Consider the following 25370-nt stretch of genomic DNA (forward strand, 5'->3'; position numbering starts at 1 on the left):
GGGAAATGGGCACATAATGATTTCTGTTAATTACATCTCAAGAATTTCTGGTTTAATTTTGAAATCTGTTGAGTCTTCATGTAGTCTTTGTTATCCAGTCAATTTGAAAAATGACACTTGTGTGAAATTTTTTTTTAATCCTAGACTTACAAGTAACAAGGTTACTGTAATTGTGAAAGAAGTGAGTGAGAAAACTTGGGCAGGGATTTCCAAACAAAAGGTGCCTAAAGCCAGGCTCCAAAAGCAATATTTAAGCACCTAAAAAGGCGTCTGATTTTTCAAAACCTAGTTTCCCTGTATAGTCAATAAGTTGCTTCTGTGCTGAAGAAATCCTTATGAAATCAAAGAAGTGCTTCCCCCACACCTTTTTTAATTAATATATATTCTGGATTGTAGGCCCCAGTCTTTCAAAGTGCTTCGTGAAGGTGAACCTCTGTTCCCATGAAGAGCCTCATTAACTTCAGTGGGCGGCTTCAGGCATAGGGTCCACACAGGTTAATCATCTTGCAGAATCAGGGCTTTAGGGTCACCACTTTTTAAATTTACAGTTAGAGCTGGGCAAATAAACTACATTCTGTTCACTGGCCTTAGAAAAAATGGGAAAAATTTTTTGGTTTGGGTTTAACTAAATCTGAAAATTGTGATTTTTTTTTCCAAATAAAAAAAAAAATCCATTTTGGATCGAAAGACATGTTTATAGCTTTTTCTTACAGGTCTAGCTTCACAAAATGGGGTGGGAAGGTGGTGGTGCTACTTTCCTTATAACTTTTAGCCCAGTGTTTATGTCACTCACCTACAATGTAGGAGACCAGGGTTCAGTTTCCCCCTCTGTCTGATTTGGAGAATGGATTTGAACCTGAATCTCCCACCTCTCAAGTCAGGGCCCTACCCACAGAGCTGTAGGATATTCTGGTATGTGGAAGGGGGTCTCAGGCTCTTCTGTTGAAGCTGTTTCACTGAATGCAGTCCCAGGAATAGGGTTTGGGCTTGAATCTTCCACATCCTAAGTGAGAGTCCTAACCACCAGGCTAAAGCATCATTCTCACTCTCCCTAGCCCAGTGACTCTTAATTGTCATTCATACCAGTGAGAGTAATTTAACCATTGGAACAATTTAGCAAGGGTGATGGTGGATTCTCCATCACTGGCAATTTTAAAATCAAGATTGGATGTTTTTTTTAAGGTAAGCGCTAGTTCAAAAGGAATTATTTTGGGGAAATTTTATGTCCTGTGTTACACAGGAGGTCAGACTAGATGGTCACAATGGTCCCTTCTGGCCTTGGAATGAATGAAATTAAAAATTAAATGAAAGTAAAACTTTTTTTCCCTCATCTCTTTGTTATAGTCATCTTAGGTGCTGTCTGTAACAACAGCAAGTGGCAAACTTTAGATAGAAGTATTTAAAAAAATAAAAAGCTGATTGTTTTTCTTTAATACCGGTGTTTATAGTATACCCTGTCTCTATTGGCTGATACAGTATATGTAAACTTCTCAAATACATTTTGGTAACCATCTTTATATGATATGAATTTTGTAAAATATTTATGATATTGATTAGTGATGGTGCCCAACTACCTTTTTTATTTCCTTTTGTTTATGAAACTCTAAGAAAGAATTTTGATATAAACGTTGTTTTGAGAGCAGCTATTTTGTTTTGTTCTAGCATAGCCTGAGTTTGTTCTAGCCTGGCATATAGGGGAGTGTGCAGTTCTGGGAATAGTGTTCTAACAGTTTACTTTGCTTCAGAAGGAGTTGTGTGCACACATACTGTTGTGGCCATAACCAAATGGTGGACAACTTATTCCGGATATCTATTTTTTATAACTATTAGTGACAGAATAGTGTAAGACATACTATATTAAGAATTTCCCAGGCTGGAGCATATCACACCTTGTTTAGCTTTTGATCACTGTTTTTTTTCTTCTTCTGTAATCTGTTTTAGTCTGTGGTAGATGACTGGATTGAAGCTTATATCCAAGATCGAGATGTGGCACTTCTAGATCTGATCAACTTCTACATTCAGTGCTCAGGCTGTCAAGGTAATTCAGTATCATATAGGTGTGATGTTCCCCTGGTGTTATCTGGATCGGTGATATGCTACCGTGTTTCCCCAAAAGTAAGACATCCCCCGAAAATAAGACCTACTTCCAGTTTTGCCTCTCGCTGTAATATAAGACATCCCCTGAAAATAAGACCTCCCCGATAATAAGGCCACCCCGGAATATAAGGCCCCGAAGCTCCAGGAAAAATAAGACCTCCCCTGGAAAATAAGACCTAGCGCATCTTTGGGAGCAAAAATTAATATAAGACACTGTCTTATTTTCGGGGAAACAGGGTAGGTCACACCAATCGTTGACTCTGGGAGCCAGCCTTACCCTGCTCTGCTGTGAGAACCCCCATTCCTGGGCTGTTCATGCACAGCCTCTGGCATGTAAGCTGCTTGGATTGTACAACCGAATGACACTAGCCAATATCTCCAGTCCCAGACACAACCCTAGGTATCTCTGTCTTGCAGTGTCCAGTTATGCCCGCTGGACGCTGCAAGCTTATATGAGTTTGCCAATTTAACAAAGAAATTGATATGCATCAGGCTTGCTATCCCCAGGGGAGTCTCTGACACGCTTCAAACCAAACACACTGCTTCAGGTAGAATAAACAAACAAATGTATTAACTACAAAAGATAGATTTTAAGTGATTATAAATCAAAGAACAAGAAGTCAGATTTGGTCAAATGAAATAAAAGCAAAACGCATTATAATCTGATTTTAACACTTTCGGTGCCCTTACAAACTTAGATGCTTCTCACCACAGGATGGCTGGTTGCCCTTCAGCCAGACTCTCCCCTTCGATCAGCGCTTCAGTCACTTGGTGGTGAGGTCTGTAGATGAAGGTGGAAGAGAGCAGAAGAGCATGGCAAATGTCTCTTCCTTTTATCATGTTCTTTCTTCCCTCTTGGCTTTGCCCCCCCCCCTTCAGGGTCAGGTGAGCATTACCTCATCGTAGTCCCTGACTGACCAAGGGAACGGGGGTGACTCACTTGAGAGTTCAACAGATCCTTTTTTGCTGCCTCGGCGAGTGTCCTTTGTTCCTGTGAGGCTGGGCTGGGTTTGTCCCATACTTGCCCTGATGAGGTGTGAACTGCCCCTTTGTTCCTAGAGAGTTTTGCCTGGGCTTGTTTTAAGCCATGAGGATACATTTTCAGACTCATAACTACATACATGAAATTACAACCTGTAACATAACATTACTATAACAACAATGCTCAGTGCATCATGAGCCTTCCGAAGACACCCAACATGACAAACTTTGCATTGGATACCACACAATCATATTATAAGGATGAACATGGGGGTGCAGGGTGTTCCCCCAAGATACAGAGTGTCACAATAGGCATATCCTTTTGCTGGACAGTTTCTTCTGGACAGAAATTGCCTTTATAATAGATCACTTATACAGAAGTGGATTGTTTGTTTTAATGGGCTCTAGACATATCAAGATTAATGATGGAGGATGTCAGTGTCCAAATTCTTCAGGCTTTGGGCACACAACTCCCCTTAACTTTATTGAGCATTATATGCATATAATGGCTGCAGGTTCAACCTTCTTGTGTAACAAGCACTCTAATACTCTGAAACGTGTCCACACATCTTTACAAAATCACTGATTTTTGAGAAAAATATTTTTCATGACTGTTCAAGTTTTTTGTTGATTTCAGAATACTAGTTTGCACTCACCTAGTATTTTTATCTGAGGCTCTGAAAGTACTTTACAAGTACTAGCAAATTGAGTCTCACATTTCAGTTGTTTGAGGAACAATGTGTCTCTCTTCCTTCTATCTACTTGCTACAGGGTGATCGTGAGTCTAAGTAATAATTATTTCCAAAGCAGACAACTTCTATTAGAGACAACTGGGTAGCTAGCTTGAAGCTTCAGAGTCACAGATCGGAAGTGAAGAAGAATACAATGTAGAATGTAACTTCTGCAGCTGAAATTTCTCCTTGAGCCAGGGACTAATACCCCTGCTGTTATGAAAAGTGACATGGGACCCATGATCATCAATGGATAAGAGTTTCACAACTCATCTGAAATCTAGCACCTTCTGCAGCACAGTGTCGCTTTATATCATATTGAGGTGTTTCTTTAGGCGTGATTCGGAGGAAATGGTGCCATCCATTGAAGCACCAACGTTACTTTCTGCAGCACCCAGTTGTTCCTTAGTGATCTCCCTTTCAAGTACTGAATTGTATGCACCACGCTTCGTTTCTGGTGCTACAACTGCAGAACAAATGGCAACTTAGTCTGTTTCCCATATCCTCTGGATATACAGGTTGGAATCTTGTAGACTTTATCTGCTTCAGTGAACAGAACAAAGTCTGTTCTGTTAAATGGCTTATTAAGCACCTCTGTCATAAAATATTGCCAACGCAGGAATTTAAGGTATACAAGTGGATGAACAAACAGAAATTGGTGTCAGTTTGACACCAAACTGAACCCGCCCCTCCGCTGAAGCTGAATGTTGGTGCACTGTTATCAGCTGCAAATAATCTATTTATTTGTCAACCTGCACTAATGCAAAAACAAGTAGAACAGTTTGGGTTACTTTTTTTGGCACTTACGGATTTAGGTCAAAGCCACTACTATAGTACGGACTTTATTATTTTTGAAATTTTAATAAATGGTATGGCAAAGTATTTCCATTTAATTACCAAATATTTCAATTTCATCTATCTAGGAATGGTGACAGCTGAGATGTTCCAAAGTTTGTGCAACAGTGATGTAATGCAAAAAATGACGGAGACATTTGATGAGGTAATTGCAACATGAAATGATGGCTTCATATGGCTCATTTGAATAAGCAATAGCTATTAATATGAAAATTGGATAATACTGTTCGTTGTCTAGTACCTCTCTCTCGCTCATTGAAGCCTACATTCCCTCTTTCTTCCCCTGTAGGAAAGGTTTTATGCACCTCTGGAATGAGAAGCAGTCGCTGAAACAGAGTATTCCTGTCTTCAGTGTTTTCATAATGCTTCCCTGCGTCCTTCCCAAGTCTTGCATCTAGCTCTTCTTCAATAAAAATAAATAAATTGGGGGCATAGTATTTTTCCTCTTAAGATGTTCTAATAATGATAAATACAGTCTGGCATGGCTGCGGGTAACATGATGCTTTGGTACCTTGTTGATAGGTGCCTTTAAAAATACATAATGTGGATGGATGGGGAGCTGTTGAAACTAGTTGTCAGTTGGAACTTAAACTGTTTTCCCTTCCCATTTTGTTGATATCAATTTACATTGCTGTTCTTTTGATGTGAGAGCAATAATAATATGCATTAATGATGTCCGATCATGGTCCAGAGAGGATATTTTATTCCCTGACGTTTATTAGAAAACTGTATCTTTAAAGTGCCACCTTCACCCCTCACTCTTGCCTGGCTAATGAGGCCAACCTCCACTCTCTTTTGCCACTTATCTCACAGTCCTCTGAGTGCCTTTTTCCATGCTTGCTCTCTGAGTTAGTTTGCCACCCTCATCTTATTTGTATCCCTCCTTAAGCCCCTGCTCTGAGATACCAGTAAATTGAAAGTCTGACTTTATCCATCTTGGATTTGAGACCTTTTACTGTCCTGGAGTGAATTCTGTGCTTTACTTTATAATGACCCTGATCTGGCAAACACCTAGGCCGTGCCTACAAGAGGAACCCTTGACCAGTACAGGAATACCAGTATTCTGTACTGTCAGAACACTCCTAGTTTGGTGCAGCTATAGTAGCAAAGCTGCACTTTGCTCTAATATAGTAATCCCCAACCCCCCTCGGGTGAAACCAGCTATCCCAATAAAAGCACAGCTTTGCATTCTAGCAACATCTATGACAGAGCGACAAAGAGTCCTGTGGCACCTTATAGACTAACAGACGTATTGGAGCATAAGCTTTCGTGGGTGAATACCCACTTCATCAGACGCATGGCAGAAGCTTCTGCTGGCACAGCTGTATTGGGGAATCACACTTCTTCATGCCCCTGACTGACATAGCTATGCCATGTGAAGTCTGTAGTGTTCCCATGGCATTACACATATGTTTATCTTTGCTACCTTCAGTAGTCCCATTGAAATGGAGAAAAGATTTCAACGTGATAACACGTCTGAGGACGAGGACAATGTTAAGCAGTTTGTTAAATCACTGAAATGATGGAACTATTAATGGTAGTAAAGTTAAGCATGTGAGCAAGTGTTTGCAGGATTAGGGCCAAAATGCTCACTTTCTCTTGCCAGCAAAGTGCTCAGGGGGCTGCCCAGCAACTTCAAAATACAATGTGATTGAAAACATTAAAACAAGTTTAAACCATTTCAGATCCACCACGGATGTGCTTTTTAGCGCAATTTGAAATGCACACTAATCAATGAGGGTTTTGCCTTGTCTAAAGGACATTGGAATCCAGAGTGTGGTGAATTTTCAAAATATAATTTAGCTATATTTTTAAAGATGATAATCCCCAAAGAATGCCTAAATTCATGTGAAACTTGGATTGACTGATTAAGCTGTTAGGTTTTTGAAATATGGCTTGCCCTGACTTGAAAACGTGAACATATTTGCCTACCCTTGAATTGGGACATTTCCTGGGGGTCAGCTATTTCACAATAGCAAATCATAGAATCATAGAATATCAGGGTTGGAAGGGACCTCAGGAGGTCATCTAGTCCAACCCCCTGCTCAAAGCAGGACCAATTCCCAACTAAATCATCCCAGCCAGGGCTTTGTCAAGCCGTGCCTTAAAAACCTCCAAGGAAGGAGATTCCACCACCTCCCTAGGTAACGCATTCCAGTGCTTCACCACCCTCCTAGTGAAATAGTGTTTCCTAATATCCAACCTAGACCTCCCCCACTGCAACTTGAGACCATTGCTCCTTGTTCTGTCATCTGCCACCATTGAGAACAGCCGAGTTCCATCCTCTTTGGAACCCCCCTTCAGGTAGTTGAAGGCTGCTATCAAATCCCCCCTCATTCTTTTCTTCTGGAGACTAAACAATCCCAGTTCCCTCAGCCTCTCCTCATAAGTCATGCGCTCCAGACCCCTAATCATTTTTGTTGCCCTCCGCTGGACTCTTTCCAATTTTTCCACATCCTTCTTGTAGTGTGGGGCCCAAAACTGGACACAGTACTCCAGATGAGGCCTCACCAATGTCGAATAAAGGGGAACGATCACGTCCCTCGATCTGCTGGCAATGCCCCTACTTATACAGCCCAAAATGCCGTTAGCCTTCTTGGCAACAAGAGCACACTGTTGACTCAAATAACTGAATGTTGCAGATTGATACATATTTAAATTTCTAAGGGAGAAGCAGATGCTGTCTCTCAGAATAAACAGTAAAGATTATAGCTTGCACGCTTCAGTACATGATGTTTAAATGAAACTTGGCACTGACTACTTGTTATTACAAGAGTACCAGTTTTTAAATAAAAACTGCATATGTCTTTTACTGAAGTACACATTGGTTTTAGCTAAAAACAAGCCAAATAAAAGGGGATTAGATTGTGTGCATGTCTGTGAGATGTATACAGTCTCAAGTTTAAATGACATCTTAAAACATGATACACAATTGGTACTTTTATGTATGTAAAATCTTTCAGAATCACTTCTTCGGTTTCATCAAAAGCTTTTATAATGTTGTCTCTTGCATTCTAGGAAACAGGATTGCAATACAAGAAATTTATGGCCTATCCCTGGATTCTGACTGTTACTTGGCCAGTGGACATGGTAAATAGCTGCATTTCTTGAATATCCTGGAAGTAAAGATTTCAAATGCTGCATATATGTGAAAATTGTACTTAATGGTGCAGTCCAATGGTACAGTGGTGAAAATCAAGTGCAGTAGTGTTGGCTGTGTGACTAGCATTGCTTTAAATAAATAAATGTTCTTGATGTATGATGGACCCCATTTATCAAGAACCTGAGCACACAATGGCTTTACAAGAGTTGAAAATGCTCATTACCTTGCAGGATTGAGCCCTATGTGAGATACAGTAGGCATATGGTGTTCAAACATCTGTTTGAATGGAATGTGTCGATCTAGAACAGTATCCAACTGTGCTTTCTTCCATCACCCCACTAGACTACTTGGCTTTCCTTATGTGTGTGTTCTCCCCATGCGCACCCTTAAAAAAATTATTTTCTTTAGATAATATTTTGGAAGGGCCAGTGTCAAGTGAAATTTGGCTCAAAGTTTAGGTTTCATTAAAATAATCCTTTACAAAATTGAAGACTAATAGAGATTTCTGCAACTTTAAAAAGAAAATTGCAGTAGGATGTATAAAAACAAAAACTATTTATCTTCGATGTTTGATATCAGAAATAGCTTGCAGCATCGTGCTATATATGTTGTTGTAATGTGCCCATCACCATAGTGAGGTGTACACCGATATTAGCAATTCCATCCCAAAGGACCAGGCCCTCCATCATCTGTGCCTCTTTCTTAGAATTGGTTTGCTTGTTATGTCTCCAGGAAAGATGGGTGTTCAACGAAGGCTTGCATGCACTGTATGCAGAAAGTCTTACATTGTATCCTAACCATGGCATGATTTGTGTTTCTCTGCTCTGCAATGGTAGAGTTCCTTAATAGATTGCCACGCCCCTGTGAGTTTTACTCTCAATTAGCCACAGTGTCCCTCTTGACTGCAGCTATCTACTGGATTGTGGGAAGAAGTGAATGTGACACCCTGTCTACACTCCGGGGGGCGGGGGGGAAGGGGGTAAATCCTTAAAGAGAGGAGGATATAAAAATAAGAGACAGTGACCTCCACATCACCTCTTCCCCTCCATCTCGACGGTGGTAGCTAGATCACTTGAAAGACAAAAGAAGCATCATTGAACTGGGGGAGTGGTTCTGGCCGGGGTTTTTTTTAGCCATTATAGACTGCTGTAAGCTTTTGGTGAGAGAAATTCCTTTTTTGCCTTTAAACCTGTTAGCCTTGGTAACGTTTAGGAATTTTATTGTGTGTTTATTCTTTTATTTCTTTTGTAACCAATTCTGACTTCTAGGCCTTATCACTTGTAACACTGCTCTACAGCCAAAATGCTTCTGAAATAAATGTAGTCAAACTTTACTAATTCTGGGTCACTGAGAACGAAAATGATGCTTAAAATTGTTGATTGACTCTAGTTTTCAAGATATGCTATTGGGTCAGTATATACGACCCTTGACTTGGGAATGGCGGAGGATAAGTGAGTTATAAAGGGAAGGGATCTCAATTTAAACCAGAAATGACTAAAATACATCTTTGACTGGATCTATGAATAAATCTATGACTGGGTTTGGACAGTACTTGCTTTTTAGGCAAAACAATGAATGATACAATCTGAAGCTGGTATTGCGTCATACATGATATGAATTGCATCATGTTATTCCTAGAAGTCATGGATGATGCAATCTTAACGAAGCTTACATCACTCTGCTGAACAAATTGCCCTATATCAGCTCTAGAAATCATACAGTGTCGTGCTCTCTTATTTGTCAGTGTTTGATTTTGCAAAGGGACACATTTCTGTTTAGCCAAAGTGAGCAGAGATGCCGCGTACTTGTGTGAACAGTGCAGATAACTGGTGAAGTGACTTTTGCATCACAAAAGCGCAGTATAACCACTATGGTTAAGAAAGCCTATCACCTTTATTTTGGCTGCAAAATTGGAGATCAGGACAAGAGGTGGGCCCCACACATATGCTGCAACACTTGTGCAACAAATCTTCGCCAGTGGTTGAACAGGAAAAGGAAATCTATGCCTTTTGCAGTGCCAATGATTTGGAGAGAGCCAACAGATCATACCAGCAATTGTTACTTCTGCATGGTGCCTCCAGTTGGGAAAGGTGTGTCAAAGAAGAAAAAGTGGACTGTGCATTATCCAAACATTCCATCAGCTATACGTCCAGTACCCCACGGAGAAGGACTGCTGGTTCCTGATGCACCAGAATCATTCTCACTCGAGTCAGACGAGGAAGAGGAAGAGGATGAAACTTCTGGTCCTGAACCATCAATGTCACAGGACCCACATTTTCTCCCATCCTCCTCCTCTGAACCACACCTCATAACACAAGGTGAACTGAATGACCTTGTCAGGGATTTGGAACTACCCAAGAGTAAGGCAGAGCTGATGGGCTCCAGACTACAGCAGTGGAATCTCCTGGCAGGTGATGCTAGGGTTTCCATGTTCCGTGACCGTCAAAAGGATCTTGTCCCATTCTTCTTCATGGAAGGTGATCTTGTAGCCTGCAACAACATCGATGGTGTGATGGCAGCCCTCAACATCGTTCACGATCCAGATGAGTGGAGACTGTTCACTGATTCATCGAAGACAAGTCTTAAAGCTGTTTTACTGCATAATGGCAATGTTTTGCCATCAATTCCAGTTGGTCATGCAGTCCATATGAAGGAAACCTATGACAACATGAAACAACTTTTGAGGTGCATAAACTATGACCAACATCAGTGGCAGCTTTGTGGCAATTTGAAGGTTGTTGCTCTCTTGCTTGGTCTGCAGACTGGATACACAAAGTACTGCTGTTTTCTCTGCGAATGGGATAGTCGTGCAAGAGATTCCCACTACATCAAGAAAGATTGGCCACTCCGACAGTCATTGGAGTCTGGGAGGAAAAGTGTTCAGCATCCACCACTTGTTGAATCAAGGAAGATTTTGTTACCACCCTTACACATCAAGCTGGGTCTGATGAAGAACTTTGTCAAGGCCATTGACAAAACACAAGCAGCTTTCAAGTACCTCCGTGGAAAATTTCCAAGGTTAAGTGAAGCTAAGATAAAGGAAGGTGTCTTTGTTGGTCCTCAGATTCGTGAACTTCTTCGAGATGATGCATTTGACCATGCACTGCGTGGCAAGGAAAAGACGGCATGGAAAGCCTTCCAGTTAGTGGCAATAAATTTTCTCGGAAACAACAAGGCAGACAACTACAGGTTGTTGGTGGAAAACCTCCTCAAGGCATACAAAAGCCTTGGTTGCAACATGTCACTAAAGATACATTTTTTGCACTCTCATCTAGATTTTTTTCCACCGAACTGCGGAGGAGTGAGCGACGAGCATGGCGAGCGATTTCACCAGGACATTGCAACAATGGAGAAACGCTATCAGGGCAAATGGAGCCCATCAATGCTTGCAGACTATTGCTGGACAGTGACAAGAGATGCTCCATTTAATGAATACAAGAGACAAGCCAAGAAGCGCCGAGTAGACACTGAATAGGACTAAACTATGTACATAATAGTTTTTTGCCGTTTGTTTCATAATAAATTTTATTTATATAACCCTTTTGCTGATTTTTAAAGTGTTACATAAACAGGACAGGTGAAATATTATCATGTAAAGCAACCATAAACACATGAAAAGACCTAGGTTTACAATTTATGGTTAAAACTCTACTATCTACACAATATACATAGACATAAAATGTAAAAACTTAAATATCTTAGAAACAGTAGCCAATCAGTTGTTTTAATTGTCATATTTGAATTCAGCACATCAAAATACATAATAAATAGCAAATTTTATCTCTGAAGCAGACGACTTCTCAAAAATTGTAGACCAGTGTAATCGCTTAAAATCTCTTTCTCTAGTTAATAAACTTGTTTTATTGTTTTATCTAAACCAGTGTGTTTTGGTTGAAGTGTTTTGAAATTTCTATTTAGGTCAACAAGGTTGGTGCATAATCATTACCCAGTGTTGGAATGACAAACTATCTATGAGCTTGTACTGCCCAGGAGGCTACTGAGCAGTACAAGACACATTTTGGGGAATCAAGGCTGGGACTGGGCTTTCCTGTATTCATCTGGGAGTGATTTTACATGTGAGTGGGTATGTGTGAGCAGAGCCTGGAGGGGTTGCTGTTCACCAGCAAAGCAGTGTAAAAGGCATCCCAGTCTGGAGAGCTAAATGGACACAGAAGTCCAGCAGTTCAGACTGCATTCTGGGGAATGTCACAGTGAGTTCTAATATGGTCAGGCTGCAGCCCATTGATGGTGGTAAAGGTTAGCATCAGGACTTTCTAGAACATGAGTACCTCCATGTGGCACTGATGAGAATCTCACTTGAAACCAAACTGAAATTGGACATGTTTCTTCACTATTTCAGGTGGGAGAAATGCAGGTAGTAAACAAATAGCACAAATGAAAAGTAAATGAGACATTCAGTTTTTATAATTATTTTTTCCTTCTAATAAAGGACAATGGAGACTATCCACTCATCAAACCGGGACCCTACTGGAAGAAGTTCAAGGCCAATTTCTGTGAGTTCACTGCAGTGTTAATCCAGCAGTGCCAGTACAGCATCCTCTATGATAGTTACTTGATGGACACAGTCATCTCACTGCTTACAGGGCTAGCAGACTCCAGGGTCAGAGCATTCAGGCACACCAGCACTTTAGCAGGTAAATACAACTCATGTTGCTGTCAGTTTTCATCAGAGACTGTGGATTTTGGTGACTCGTGTGTTTACAAAACTGATCAAACGTAAAAAGGACTGTAAGCTTTGCAAGGCAGGAATTGTCTTCCTTTGTACATTAACAGTGCTTAGCACGTTATGGATGCTACGGTAGTATTAATAATCTCCTTCTGCATATATGTGGTGTTAGAGGGCTTTCCCTTCACCCTCTCCCTTGGTAGTTGTCACACAGACAGAAAGCAGAAGACGAGAAGTCCGAGGTGCAGGCAATGCGATGTTTATTGGGGTTAGTTCCAAGCAAGCATATCCATAACGTTACACGCCGGCAGTGTCTGTTTCCTAGTGTTCCATTCCCAGCTCTGACACCGCAGAGCATTTACCCCATGTCCCCCTTCCCAGCTCTGACGCTGTAGATCCTTGCCTGTGTCTCATTCCCATTCCCTATTCCCACCTCCTCCTCCTTAGCAGGCCCAAATATACTTGCAGTGCATGCCCACAGTCCACCCCTTACAATTTATGGTAATGTGCCATTTTTGGGGGGGGGTCGCGGGTCTGTGGTCTTCGTCCCACCTCTTTTGTTTCCCATGGGAGGGGTGAGGAGTGAGGTTGTGCTACGGTCAGGGACAGGTATTTCTTTTGTCTTTTAGTGTTTTATACCTTCCCCCCCAATCCCCTTTGCCCCTCCTGACTGGTTGCGTAACCTTGCCTTAAAATAGGGATTTAAACAATCTTAAAGTGTGCTCTCGAGTAACACTTTAACTGCTCTTATCTGCTCCCATTGTACTAACAAACCCATCTGACTAGGTAAAAGCAACATACACAGTCTTTGTCCTTTGTTTACACATATTAGTATAAAATGTAAGAGTATTAAAGGTCAAACCCAAAATTCTATCCAAGTCTAACAAACAAGCCTATATACTAGCATGTAATTTGGAAGCATTGGACATGGTAGGTACCCTGTTGGCTTTAAGAAAAGCACAGATATTTAAAATACGTTCAAGAGTATCTCTGGCACCCCAAAATTCTTGTTTGAAGAGGAAGCTTGGAATGTAGATTATCTGTAAAGTAGATCAGTTACATTTTAATATTTAGCAAAATCTTTTGTAACAGCTGAGATAATTAACTTCAGAATTCTGCTATGTACTGGAAGTTATGCATAAGCAGTAGCTGCTTTTCACTGTTAGTTTTCTGTCACTAATTTTCCTTCCACCCCCACTGAATGAATATAATTAATATAAAAGGGAGGATCTTAAAACTTATGAGGCCTGTCCTAAGAAACATGTCATTCAAGAGGTTTTTTATGATACCCCTACTAAAATGAATACCTTTGTAGCTTGCTTATCACGCACAGCATGACAGTATCTAAGTGAGTTTATACTTTTAAAAAAGCCAACAATTGGTCACAGCACAGCCCCTCCCCCCCTTTTTTTGCCTTTGCCATCCCTGCCCACTGACAAATGGAAATCTAGCTGTTGGTCTGAATCAACAAAAGTAGACACACTTTGTACTGTTTCATAAAGACCACCAGACTCTGGCTCACGTGGTCTTGAGCTCTTGCACTGATTTCACTATATTTCTTCACATCTGAGGAAGGCACTTATCCTATAGCTCTAGATTGTTGTCCAAAATTAAGGAGGAAATCTGCAACATGCAGCATCACCTGGACCAAAGAAGTGTATCACCAGGAGTAGAATAAAACATCTTCTGACAACCCTTTTGTTTCAAAACCAAGTAGTAAATTTAAATGAAATATTACCCCAACATCTGCCTTTTTGCTGCTCTTACCTTGGATTGTGATTTTACAACCTCAGCAGGGTTGGGGTTGACCAGTACACTTGTGTTTTTTAACATGTTGAATATACTTTATAATGTGTACCACTGAGCTAAGGCTTACTTACTTGGTTTCTCTTCCTTTTCAGCGGTGAAGCTTCTGACAGCACTTGTAAGAGTAAATCTAAATCTTGATGTCAGCAAATGTAACGCTCAAAGGCTGTATCAAGTGGAGAAGAACAGGATTTCTGTCAAGAGGGCCAATCAGAGACTGGACCAATTAGAGAGAAAAAGGAAAGAGGTGGGTCAGGTTTGTTATTTGGGTTGGGTGAAGATGTAGTAATAGAGGTGGCTCTTTTCTGGCTGCTGACTTACACATGTTTTTCTGACACTTTTGAAATAGGGGGAGTGATATTTGCTAAGCATCATCAATGATAGATTGCAAAGCAGTTCTCACTTACCAGGTTCAGTGCTACACTGACAAGCACTCCAGACATGCCGCACACAACTGATCTGCGTATTACTACTTGCTGTAGTCATTATGCAGCAGTAGAGTGCGTAGTATTCTTTGAAGTCTCTGTTTTGATGATAGCCTCTCAAAATTGGGGATGTGGCTAGCTGGTGAATTGGCATCTCTTTTGTGCCCATCTGGTAATTTTTTCGTGTCTATTCATACACATGCATGCACACACAAAACTGGGCTCCCACAAACCATGAGCCAAATTCTTTGGTCTTTGCTCAGATTGTACTCTGGAATTTGACCAAAGATATTGGAATTTGTCACTGTATGAACAAAGGATTCTTAAAATGCCATGTGACGGCAATTTAAACTATGGCTCATCTGTCCCCTGCTGCCCAGACTCCATTATTCCTTCCCTGTCACCCAGACAGCCTCTTGTGACTCTCCTACTGTCTATGCAGCATCCTGCACCATGGAAAATTATCTTTTAGTTGCTGGCATAGTTTCTTGCTGCACAAATGTGAGAGAGAGTCCCTGCCCCACTGAGCTTGCAACCAAGTACCTCGGATGTAATCTTTGAACTCCCTCATGGGTACAGTTGTTGTATTTGTAAGAAGAGGCAAATTGTGAAAGGTGGCTGGGTAGGACAGGAGAGACAGACCAGGGCAAGTGTTCGCTTCCTGATCCTGGTCTCTTGGGCAAATCAGAGGGCCGGGGGAGGGGGGGTGGGATGGGAAGTTACTTGTCACCTTCATGGTATCTTTATTAAACAGAAATGATAGATTATGACTTAAATGATCTATTGTCTCTGAAGACCTCTACCAAGTTTTCAGGGCTTGGTCAAGGTGCACACTGGACTACTTCATCCAGAGGTATTCTGGGGGTTTCCCAGCTTCTGACTTTTCTTCTACAACATGTCCAAGTGTATTACAAAGGCAACTTAGACTTACACATGCAAACTAGTTGTGTAATGGCATGTATTATTCCTTCTGTGTATTGCTAGAACAAGGTTCTTTTCCTCAACCAATATATTATGTGAAGTGTCTTAGTACTTGGATTCATAGTTGAAATCCAATGACATTTCTTTTTGATGTAGATGCGCCAAATCAAATCCCTAATGTAGACAGGCTCATTTTTTTGTACTGATGAATTGTGAAAACATTAGGGGTTTGCACCCAGTTTAACGAAGTGAATGTGGTTAACTTGGTATGAATTTCCTGTAATATAAAGGGGATTTGTCATATTCCATACTTGGAAGGTTCAATTTTTTTGGTATTTTCAGTATGAACAGAAACCGCTGGAAATAGAGAATATGATGAATGCTATTTTCAAAGGGACATTCTTACAGAGATATCGGTAAGAATATTTATCATTCATATGCTTTTGAAATAGCACCCACAGGCCTTAATCAAGACTGGACTCCGGTGTGCTGCATATTGTACTAACACATAGGCGCCAACTGTCCCTTCCCTGATGAGTTGAAAATCTAACTTCCCTCACTGAAAAAGAATAGAAAGGAATAAAAAATAAGTCTGTACAGTGTACATGCATCCCATAAGAAACTCTCATGCAAAGTGTCCAGGTTAAAATCAAGATGAATATCCAAGGGTCAGTTAAATTTGTTCTGAAAAAGCACATAATACTGAATTATTTGAAAGAACCCACCTAGGCTTAGAAAGTAACCCCCTCATTATGTACCCTCATTCTCCACTGCTTTGTTTGCTTCTTCCCCCTGGCTACAGAGTAATGAGTTTATGGTTGAAAGACCTTCCAGACCCTCAAAATAATTGTAATATGGAACTTGTGTAGTTAACAGGGTTTTTTCAAACACTAACAAATTCTTTGTAGGGGATTTGTAGATTAAAGACATGTTTAAAAGTTACTGAATGAATACTTACGATGCTACTCAGGATTGCATGTATATCTGCAACTCTTGATCTCCTGCTGGGAAAAGCAAATAATTAACCTGATATCTTTTGGGTATTTATAAATGTGTTTATAACACAGTTTTGTAATTTTACAGTGATGTGATTCCTGAGATCCGGGCTATCTGCATTGAAGAAATTGGCAGCTGGATGAAAATGTACCCTGATACATTCTTAAATGATAGTTACTTGAAATATATTGGATGGATGCTGTATGATAAGGTGAGGATTTTCTCCTCCTCCTGCCTTTATCTCCCATAGAAGGAAAGTTAGTTCAAGATTTTAAAAATTATTCTAAAAGTTAAAACAATTTAGAGTTGTATATTCTTACATGGACAAAAAGTCTCCCCTCCTCCAATACTATGTTTTGTTTTAAAACTCATCTTACAGCACTAAGTAATAGAGAGCACTTACTTTTATCCATCCTAAGCACAAAGCTGTGTGGCACTGATCCATGGTGTGTGTATGTAGAGCTATGCTGGATGTATATGTATGTGACCTCGAGCAATGTTTTACTTTATTGGGTAGATTGACTTTGAAACCTATCCTTGCTAAATGGTGACATGGAATACATCCTCTCTGAGTATGTACAATTTTAGAGGTAGGGTAAAATATCTTAAGATTGACAATTGTTACTTTGTTAAATTATATTATTTCATAGAGAGGGACAATAATACTCTTTATTTCTGAACTGGAAAACAAGTGGCGCTATAAGAACATTTGGAGAATATTATTTAAAATCTCAACTATTTTGTTATAGTTCCATTTCTTTTAATTACCTCTTATATTCTTAAAATCTTCCAAATAATCTTTTCTTTCCCCCTCACCCTCAAGGCTTTTGTCCTCTTCTGTTTAGCAGTTTTCCTGTTTTAGAGCACAGATGAACGTAGTATGTCTAACTTTTTATAAAGTTAACCTGTAAACGTATTTTTCTCAAATTTACCAGTGTGTGCTTAATAGCCGGCAGAGGCAGTATTTGTGTGAATGGTTTATTACTGGGAATGGTACTTTACTTTTGTAGGGCATCTTTTAAAATAGATAAAATGAGTTTATATAGCTGCTGTATAAATGCCAAATAAATGCTTTTCTTTTGCATCAGGATTATATACGATGACGCATAATTCTTTGAATAGAATTTTAGTTAACTGCAAAGCCAGCAGAGGGCGCACAAATCACGTTGTTTGTGTTTCATGCTATAACTATACAAGCAGTGGTTAAACGTCTTTCAATAACAACCCCCTCTCCCACAAAGACTTTTAGGGCGCATTTAAGTTGCAGGATTCTTTTGGCAGCATGTAGTATACATACCCACATGACCCCTCTCCCATGGATATACACAGCAGAGTGAGTAAATGGTGAGACATGGAATAAATCAGTAGAATAAAGACGTGCCTGAAGGGTGTGGGTGTGGGTATGAAGCCGAGTACGTGTCCTACACGTTTGCTACTGGCCCAAGCTGTGCCTTCCATTTACACTGCTTTTTTAGCAGAGTAGTGTCCTGCTGCTGCAGCCTTTCTCCTTCTCAGCAAAAGACTCTGGTAGGGGGGAAAGGCTATGTCAGCTCCCTGCTGCTGAAGCCCTGCTCCACGGAGAGGCAGGGGGGCAGTGGGGAAAAGGCTCAGCCTTTCCTCATCGCCTCCCCCCACCAAAGCCTTTCCTCACCGTAGTGAAAGGCTCTGGCAGCGGGGAGCAGCTGAAGCCTTTCCCTGCTGCCTCCCCTCTGCTGGAGCCTTCCTTTGACGTGTAGCAACACACTGCAGTGTGGACATTTTCCACTGTGGCGTGTAGCTAGATGTGTGCTACAGGGCACTGAAAGTGGTATGTAGTGTAGGTGTAGCCATAGAGTCTAGAGAAGTTTCTTAGATCAGATCATAGCAACTTTTTAAGGTATGGCCAGTTGAGAGATCTTTCAAATTACAAAAATAAAATTTCCATTTTTTCCTTAGAATATGTGACATTGCTATCAGTGCAGTACAATATGAAAATTATAGAAATTTGATGTCTTTGGCTAGAGCACACAACCCATCTGCTGTCTTTTACCGGAGACTGGAAACAGCTGCTTTAAAAAAAAAGAAAGAAAAGAAAATGCTTGTTAACTGGAAGCAATCACTCCAGCAAAAACTAAGTGAGATAAAATGAGAAGGCCTCTGGATTTTATCTCCATCCAGTTGACTATTTACAATACCAATATTGCATTGCGGTACTGGCTTTAAAAAACATACTGCAAGCTATTCCTTCCCATTTTTGTGGGGGAGGGTGTACCCAGATCAGTGTCATTTGGGAATATAGTTCCAGAGACATTTGCCAAATAATTTTAGGGCCCAAATTTGAGCAACCACAAAATTGTTTTCAACTATAGGAAAATGTAGCCCAAATAACCTGTGGCATTCTAAGTATAGACCAAACTGAGTCAGTCATTGGGAGGCTGAAAAAAAAAAAGGTTTAAACGCTTATTTGGTCTTCAAAGACTTAGTTGAATGTTATGACTTATTTTACCCTTCTGATGCCATTTGACATGACATATATGTATAATGCAGACTTAATGCTGGCATAGAAGGTATTTCCCAGGCCCAACTGGATGCTCCAAATCCATTCCTCTTAGTGGTGCTGAGTTCAAAATAAAAAAATGAAAAGTCTGTCTATGTCCCAGTAAGAATTGTGAAACAATGTCCCGAAGGTGTACTTTTCTGCTGGAACAACTTCAGTAGTTAATTATTTCTAGAAGACCGGAATAAATGTTGCTTTTTAATACTAAATACAAAGTATAATGCAAAATCTGGCAACAGCATTCAATAACTATACAGTTAACCCCCTTCCTAAAGAACTATCAGCCCATTTCTCAAACTTGGGCACCTAATTGTGCATTTTGACACTCAGAGTGGCACTTTGATGCCTACAGTGGATGTTTGGCTACCTACGTATTGATCTGAGCAATTAGATGTGGAAGAAAAGAAAGGGTCAGGGAAAAAAAAATCCTCTGGGAGGTGAGAGGGATGGAGGCAGAAAAATTGAGATGAGCAGAGGTGGGGTAGGTGAAAGGAGTAGAAAGGATTACTCATTTTCTGAGGAAAATAAAAGGTGTACTACATACACACACGCTTGGGACATCCACATGTGTCAGCCTCGCTTTTGAGTTGTGTAGGGAGTTGTGTGACGCTTTTATTTCTAGAATGTAGCATTTTCATTAGAAAAAAAACATTACAAAAATCTAATCTCTCTTGGAACAAAATGTGTTCACATTGCAGAAGAAAAGATTCAAGAATAAAACCAGTCTTGTGAGCCTTGCAAAACTAATTTGAGATCCACTACTGTAAGATGCTAGAGAAGTGCTAAGTAGGTAGATTCCCCGTGTACTGAGGAGGAAGCTGAAGCACAGAGATGAAATGATTCTCTTGCAGCTTTTCAAGGAAAACATGGTAGAGGTGGGAAAAGAGCCCAGATCTCCTCCTGACATCAGGTCCTGGGAGCTAACCACAAGATCATCCTTCTGCTGTCTAATTTCAAATTAGTTTGAGAAGTCCGTGACAGGACATCTGTGCGGTTTGACCATCCTTCTATGGAAACTGCCCCCCAGATGTCATGACAGTTCACATGTATATCCTGCAACAGTGTCTCTGTAAAACTAGCATCTTCTTATTCAATATATCTACTTTCTGCATGTATTCCGAGTCCTATTCTCTGACTTCTCTGAAAATAAAAGTGTTTTACTTTGGCAGTGCTGTGGGGAGAGTGAGCTGGGTTCTTTTCACAGATCAGCAGTATTGTAAACTACCGTAAGTTCCTGTTGCAGAATCAGAGAGACTAGAATGGTGATTCTGGTGAGGGAAAAGAAAAGAGGGCTTTATTTGTAGCAAAAAGCTGCTGAGGTCATTTGGGAAGAATTTTAAATAATGGAAAAAGCAGTGGGGGATGGGTAAACACTCACTCTAAGGAACAGGAAAATAGGGCAGGAAATGTGGCTTAAAACAAAGGCGAGAAATGTAAAGAAGACGATAAAAATAATGGTAGTGGAGGTAAATGGATTGTACACTCTTAGTCCCTAGATGTAGTTTCCTTAACACATAAAATACATATAGGGTTAAGACTGAGAGATTTGAGGTGGGAAGGGAGAGTAGGAAAGGCAGGTGGTATGATTTTAGGAATTAACTTTTCCTATCTGCAGACCTATGCTCAAATATTGCCTGAGTGACAAGTACAAATGACGATGATTTTCCTCTGCTCCAGTCGATATCTGACCATTTGACACAACCAGCACAACTTAAATTTAGCACAGATGTAGTCTCTATTCAGGATTACAGCCCAGGAATGGAATAGTGTGGGGTGGGGTGGCTCAAGCCAGGATTGAGGTACAGTGGTTTTGCTGAGTGTGTTTATAAGTTTGCACTGCTCTTGTCTGTGGTATGCCAGGTAGTAGTCAGCGGTAAGTAACAAGTTTGAGCTCTCATCCTGCAAGAAGCTTCAACAAGTGCAGCAGTCCACCTGGGGAAATAGGGCCTTAAATTTTAAAGAGATGAGCAAAGTTCAAGAAATGTGCCTGATGAATGTGAAGGTACAGAAGGATAAATTAGACAACTTGAAAATCAGTGTCCGTATTCTTTGGTGATCTTTCATTTTATATTTCTAACTAAAGAGCACCGTACACAGACTCATTAGTCAAAGCCTGCTGCTGCATGGCATCGTTTGCGTTCCGTCTTAAGCAGGAGAATGGGAAGTTTGCAGTAATGGATAGCCTCTTTGTAGGAGATCTGCACTGCTTGGGTTTCTTTTATTTTCCTGCCATGTTAGAGGGAGAAATGAGAAAAAAAGAGTATGAAGGAGATGATAGTGAATACAAGGCTGTAATTTGTTGCAGGGGCTCTGCAGATACCCTTTGCCACGAGAGTTCAGCAGAGCTCAGTGAGTTCTGCTTTAGAGCCCCAGAATGACTGTCTTTTAATAATTCTTAAAGGTTTTGACCTTTTAAAGTTGCAGCATTACACTTGAGGCATTTCAAAGTCTAGGAAAAGGGCACTCTTTTTATAGAACCATTGTGAATAGTAGTATTGGCTTACAGAGAAACAAATGAGGTAAATCTTTATAAAACCCATAAATATTTTTGGTATAAACCAACTATATTTGTTAGCCAAACACAGAAGGGAGCCTGAGGACTTGTCTACACTGGAAAATTGTATCATGTTAGAACACATTTTAACCAACATGAGCTCAGACGTGTCTTAACACTCAGGGTAGGTAAGGACTGTTGTGTTTACCAACATGTCAGCAGGTTGTGGGAATATACCCTAGGAGGGAATAGAGGGGATTCTAGGATTAGTCACAGCCAGTCGATGTGAGTGTCAAACAGGACAGCCCTTGGCTACTGTGAGTGTTTTTATCTGACGTAATTTCTCAATGTAGACTTGGCATGAGGGAGTCTAGATGGTGTAACATAAAACCTTCACTGGGTGCCCCAGCGTCAACCCAAACTCCCTCACACTGACTTAGACTTAGACTAGTTTAGTATTGTATAACATGCTTACGTTTTATCTCTGAATTTGGCCCACTGAGTCTTGGGGCTGTAAGAGACTCTAAGTTGGTTTAACTCGTATCTGAGGAAAGTGTTGCAAGAAAAAGAAATAGCAGAAGGATATAAGAAGGCCACCCCCAACTTTCACCTTCTGACACCCTGGGCATTGGAATTACATGATCGTGGACTCCTTGCACTCCCACTGGTAATTAGTTGTAAGTTCTGTGGGAGTGTAACATGAGCTTAGAGATCACCTCTCAGTTTGGCCCATTGTATGCTATTAGGCATATGTGACATAACTATATATCTGTCTGGTAATGGAGATTGAGGCAGTTTTTGCTTTTTCTATCGTAGGCATTTATAGGGCTCCAATTACCATAGGATGACCACCAAATCATCAGTAAATAACATCAATGCCAAAGATTTGTCACTTAGCAGATTCTTCTTTGTCTTATAGCAACCTGAAGTGCGGTTGAAGTGTCTTCTGGGACTGCAAGGAATTTATGACAGAAAAGAGCTGGTATCCAAAATGGATCTCTTTACTAGCAGATTCAAGGTAAATGGAAATACTATTCTCTATTTTTAAAATCTGGTTTGGCTAGCCACACAGGATCTGATATGTTGAGCAGAGTTGGCTCTCGGTCCCTTATATGGGTCAGGATTGTTGGGTGGGGGAGTTTGTGGGATGTTGCTCTTCATTCATGAGAACATTCTGTTTTTGCTTTGGCCAACGAACAAAGCTGTGTTTGGCAGGCTCTGCAGACAGCCATGTCCAGCCACTTGGCCAGGATTCTTTTGGCAAGGAGTATTGGGCATCCCAAAGCCCCTTGTGTTCCTTTATCCCCCTCAAAACTGGGTTTGTATGTTAATGTTGAATTGGGTGATTCTGCATAGACTGCTATCAGAATGTACAGTATGACTATGTGTTGATCCAGCATGACTCTGTGAACCTTGCAGAAAGATTTCCTATCCCCAGTCTGAACAAGTCAAATGCTAGGCGGTAAATGGACAGCTTTTGAGCATCTGTTGGGTGAGCTGAGCAGAGGCCATTGTGTCCCTAGTACACTGCACTGATCATGTTGCCATGTACAGGCTAGTTCAGGCAGTCAGCACTCTACTTTTTAATGTTACCTTTGGTTGTGATGTCATCCACTGTCACTAGCTAGCCAGGGTTGGGCCTTGTCAGTACTTGTATAAGAAAACCCACGGTGCTGCAGGAAGTGGTATTGTGACTCCATAGGTGGCACTCTTCCTTTGGAGGACTGAACCAATGCCCCAGTTAGTGAATACTCTTCTGCTGAGGCCTGCAGATACAGTCTTTTGGATGTCATGTAAAACCAAGGACTTGGCTCTTCATAGTAACTAAAAATCCCATGGCACTTTCTGAAAGAGGAGGCTCATAATTCTCATGTTTTAGCCAAGTTTCAATCTGAGTAAATAAATTCTGCCTATCTAAACTCAACCCATATTTTAAACAGTTTTACAGCAGCCCTCTGTACTTCTGCCCTAATCTGTGTAGTATTGCTGTACGTTGTTAAACAGCCACATGATCCAAAATCTACTTACCTTTTTAGCAGGGTTATGGCTTCCAGAATATTTTCACATTTGAGTAGAGAAATTATTTATGTAACATTGTAGCTTAGAAGTTACCCTGATTTAGCAAATTGTTACTAATTGTTCTTCATTTACAAACAAGTGGCCAATCATTCTTAATTTGTGAGCTGCAGTCAGTTTCTTGTGGAGACACACTTGCATCCACACAAATTTCATATTAGTCAGTTAACTCAAATAAAAATGTAACATAATGATGGAACAAGTTGGTGGTAAGCAAATTGTCTTACGCCTCTTAGGAAATAGTCATTGCAATACAAAGAAGTCTCTTTGTTACTAGTGGAGATGATCTAACTGTAGCAAAATAAATATTTGTCCAGAACAAAAAGTGTTACATCTTTTTATTGTCGTTTTACATCCATTAGGATCGAATTGTGTCCATGACTCTGGACAAGGACCATGAAGTAGCAGTTCAAGCCATGAAACTCTTGATGCTTATGTCACAGTAAATAATTTTTTAAATGTTCTATATTATTTTAATGGCAACGAGTCCCAGATGTAACCAGTAGTGGAATCCTCTTATTACTGATGATGCGCTCAGAAACAATTGCCCGCTGCAGGACATGGGTTAAACAGGATAACTGCAAGCTAAAAGTCTGTAGTGAAGTGCCTGACTAAAGTTAGAGTGGTACTTAAGAAGTATGGTTATCCCATTATAACACATTCTGGGGAATCATGTTTATTTTATAAATGGTATTTTTTTAAATGTGGGAATAGGGAGATTTCTTTGTCCCTTTTTGTTTTGCACTTTTTTAAAATTTGAATTAAGATTCTGCATCCCACTGCAGATACTGGTCAGATTTTAAGATCCTGCAGGAGCCAAAGCCTTTGGTGATTCAAGGTATAAGCTGACTCCTGCATGTGGCCAGGGGGAGATGGCTTCCATCCATATACAACATTGCACAGTTGACCAGGTGCCTTGTGGGCTTTGCTTTTCCACTGAAGCACAAGGTATTGGTCCCTGCTGGAGGAAGGATGTAGAACTTGATGGACCAATAATCTTACTCTGATTGAACCAGCGACATGAAACCCTGAGTGCTGAATGACTGACTGACTGAATTTGTGACTTGCTGAGGTCAGTCTTCAGAATGAGCAGTGTATGCAGAAGTTGCATAGGGTTTGTCTGCACTGGGAAACTTACTGAAATAGCAAGTGTAAATATGTGCTTATAAAGCTGCTTTTCCTGTTTCTTCATGTCTGCTTCCCCGTTTGCTGTGTTTCTGATCAGAGCAGTGTAAGCCTCAGCCTTCTGCCCAAGGGAGTGAATACCACTCTGGTAAAGGGACTGCACTTTTTTTTTCCTATAAAGTGATCAAGGCTCTTTTGTATCTATATTAATTTAAAGTCAAAAGGGATTTTATTTGTTCATACTTAAAACCACTTCTGTATAGGCACATTAGTCCAGTGATTAGGCAAATTTATATTACAACTGTACACCAGGCCCACTGTCAGTATTTCCCCTCACCCCCCAACTTGTCATTCGTGTGAAAGTAACTGTTGTTCCTGCCTATCTACAGACACTGGTACCTGCAAGCAGTTTCAGGGTACGTCTGCATTTGGAGCTATGGGTTTGATTCGCAGCTTGTGTAGACATACTTGCGCCAGCTCTGATTGAGGTAGTGTATTAAAAATAGTAGTGTGGCTGTGGTAGCACAGGCAGTGGGG

At 40.6% G+C, this 25370-nt stretch overlaps 1 protein-coding gene across 1 annotated transcript in view; it reads left to right on the forward strand.

Moving 5' to 3' along the window:
* LOC113406200 (cohesin subunit SA-2-like) overlaps nucleotides 1-25370 on the forward strand; it is an 83293-nt gene that overhangs the window by 15794 nt on the left and 42129 nt on the right. The window contains exons 6-14 of the mRNA XM_029911081.1: nucleotides 1942-2038; nucleotides 4733-4809; nucleotides 7683-7754; nucleotides 12218-12422; nucleotides 14356-14516; nucleotides 15949-16022; nucleotides 16690-16813; nucleotides 22552-22650; nucleotides 24071-24150. Of these exons, the coding sequence (XP_029766941.1) occupies nucleotides 1942-2038; nucleotides 4733-4809; nucleotides 7683-7754; nucleotides 12218-12422; nucleotides 14356-14516; nucleotides 15949-16022; nucleotides 16690-16813; nucleotides 22552-22650; nucleotides 24071-24150 (989 nt within the window). The remainder of the gene's footprint in view (nucleotides 1-1941; nucleotides 2039-4732; nucleotides 4810-7682; nucleotides 7755-12217; nucleotides 12423-14355; nucleotides 14517-15948; nucleotides 16023-16689; nucleotides 16814-22551; nucleotides 22651-24070; nucleotides 24151-25370) is intronic.

Source organism: Terrapene carolina, unplaced genomic scaffold (assembly GCF_002925995.2).
Source record: "Terrapene carolina triunguis isolate 2854851 unplaced genomic scaffold, T_m_triunguis-2.0 Scaffold23, whole genome shotgun sequence".
NCBI lineage: Eukaryota > Metazoa > Chordata > Testudines > Emydidae > Terrapene > Terrapene triunguis.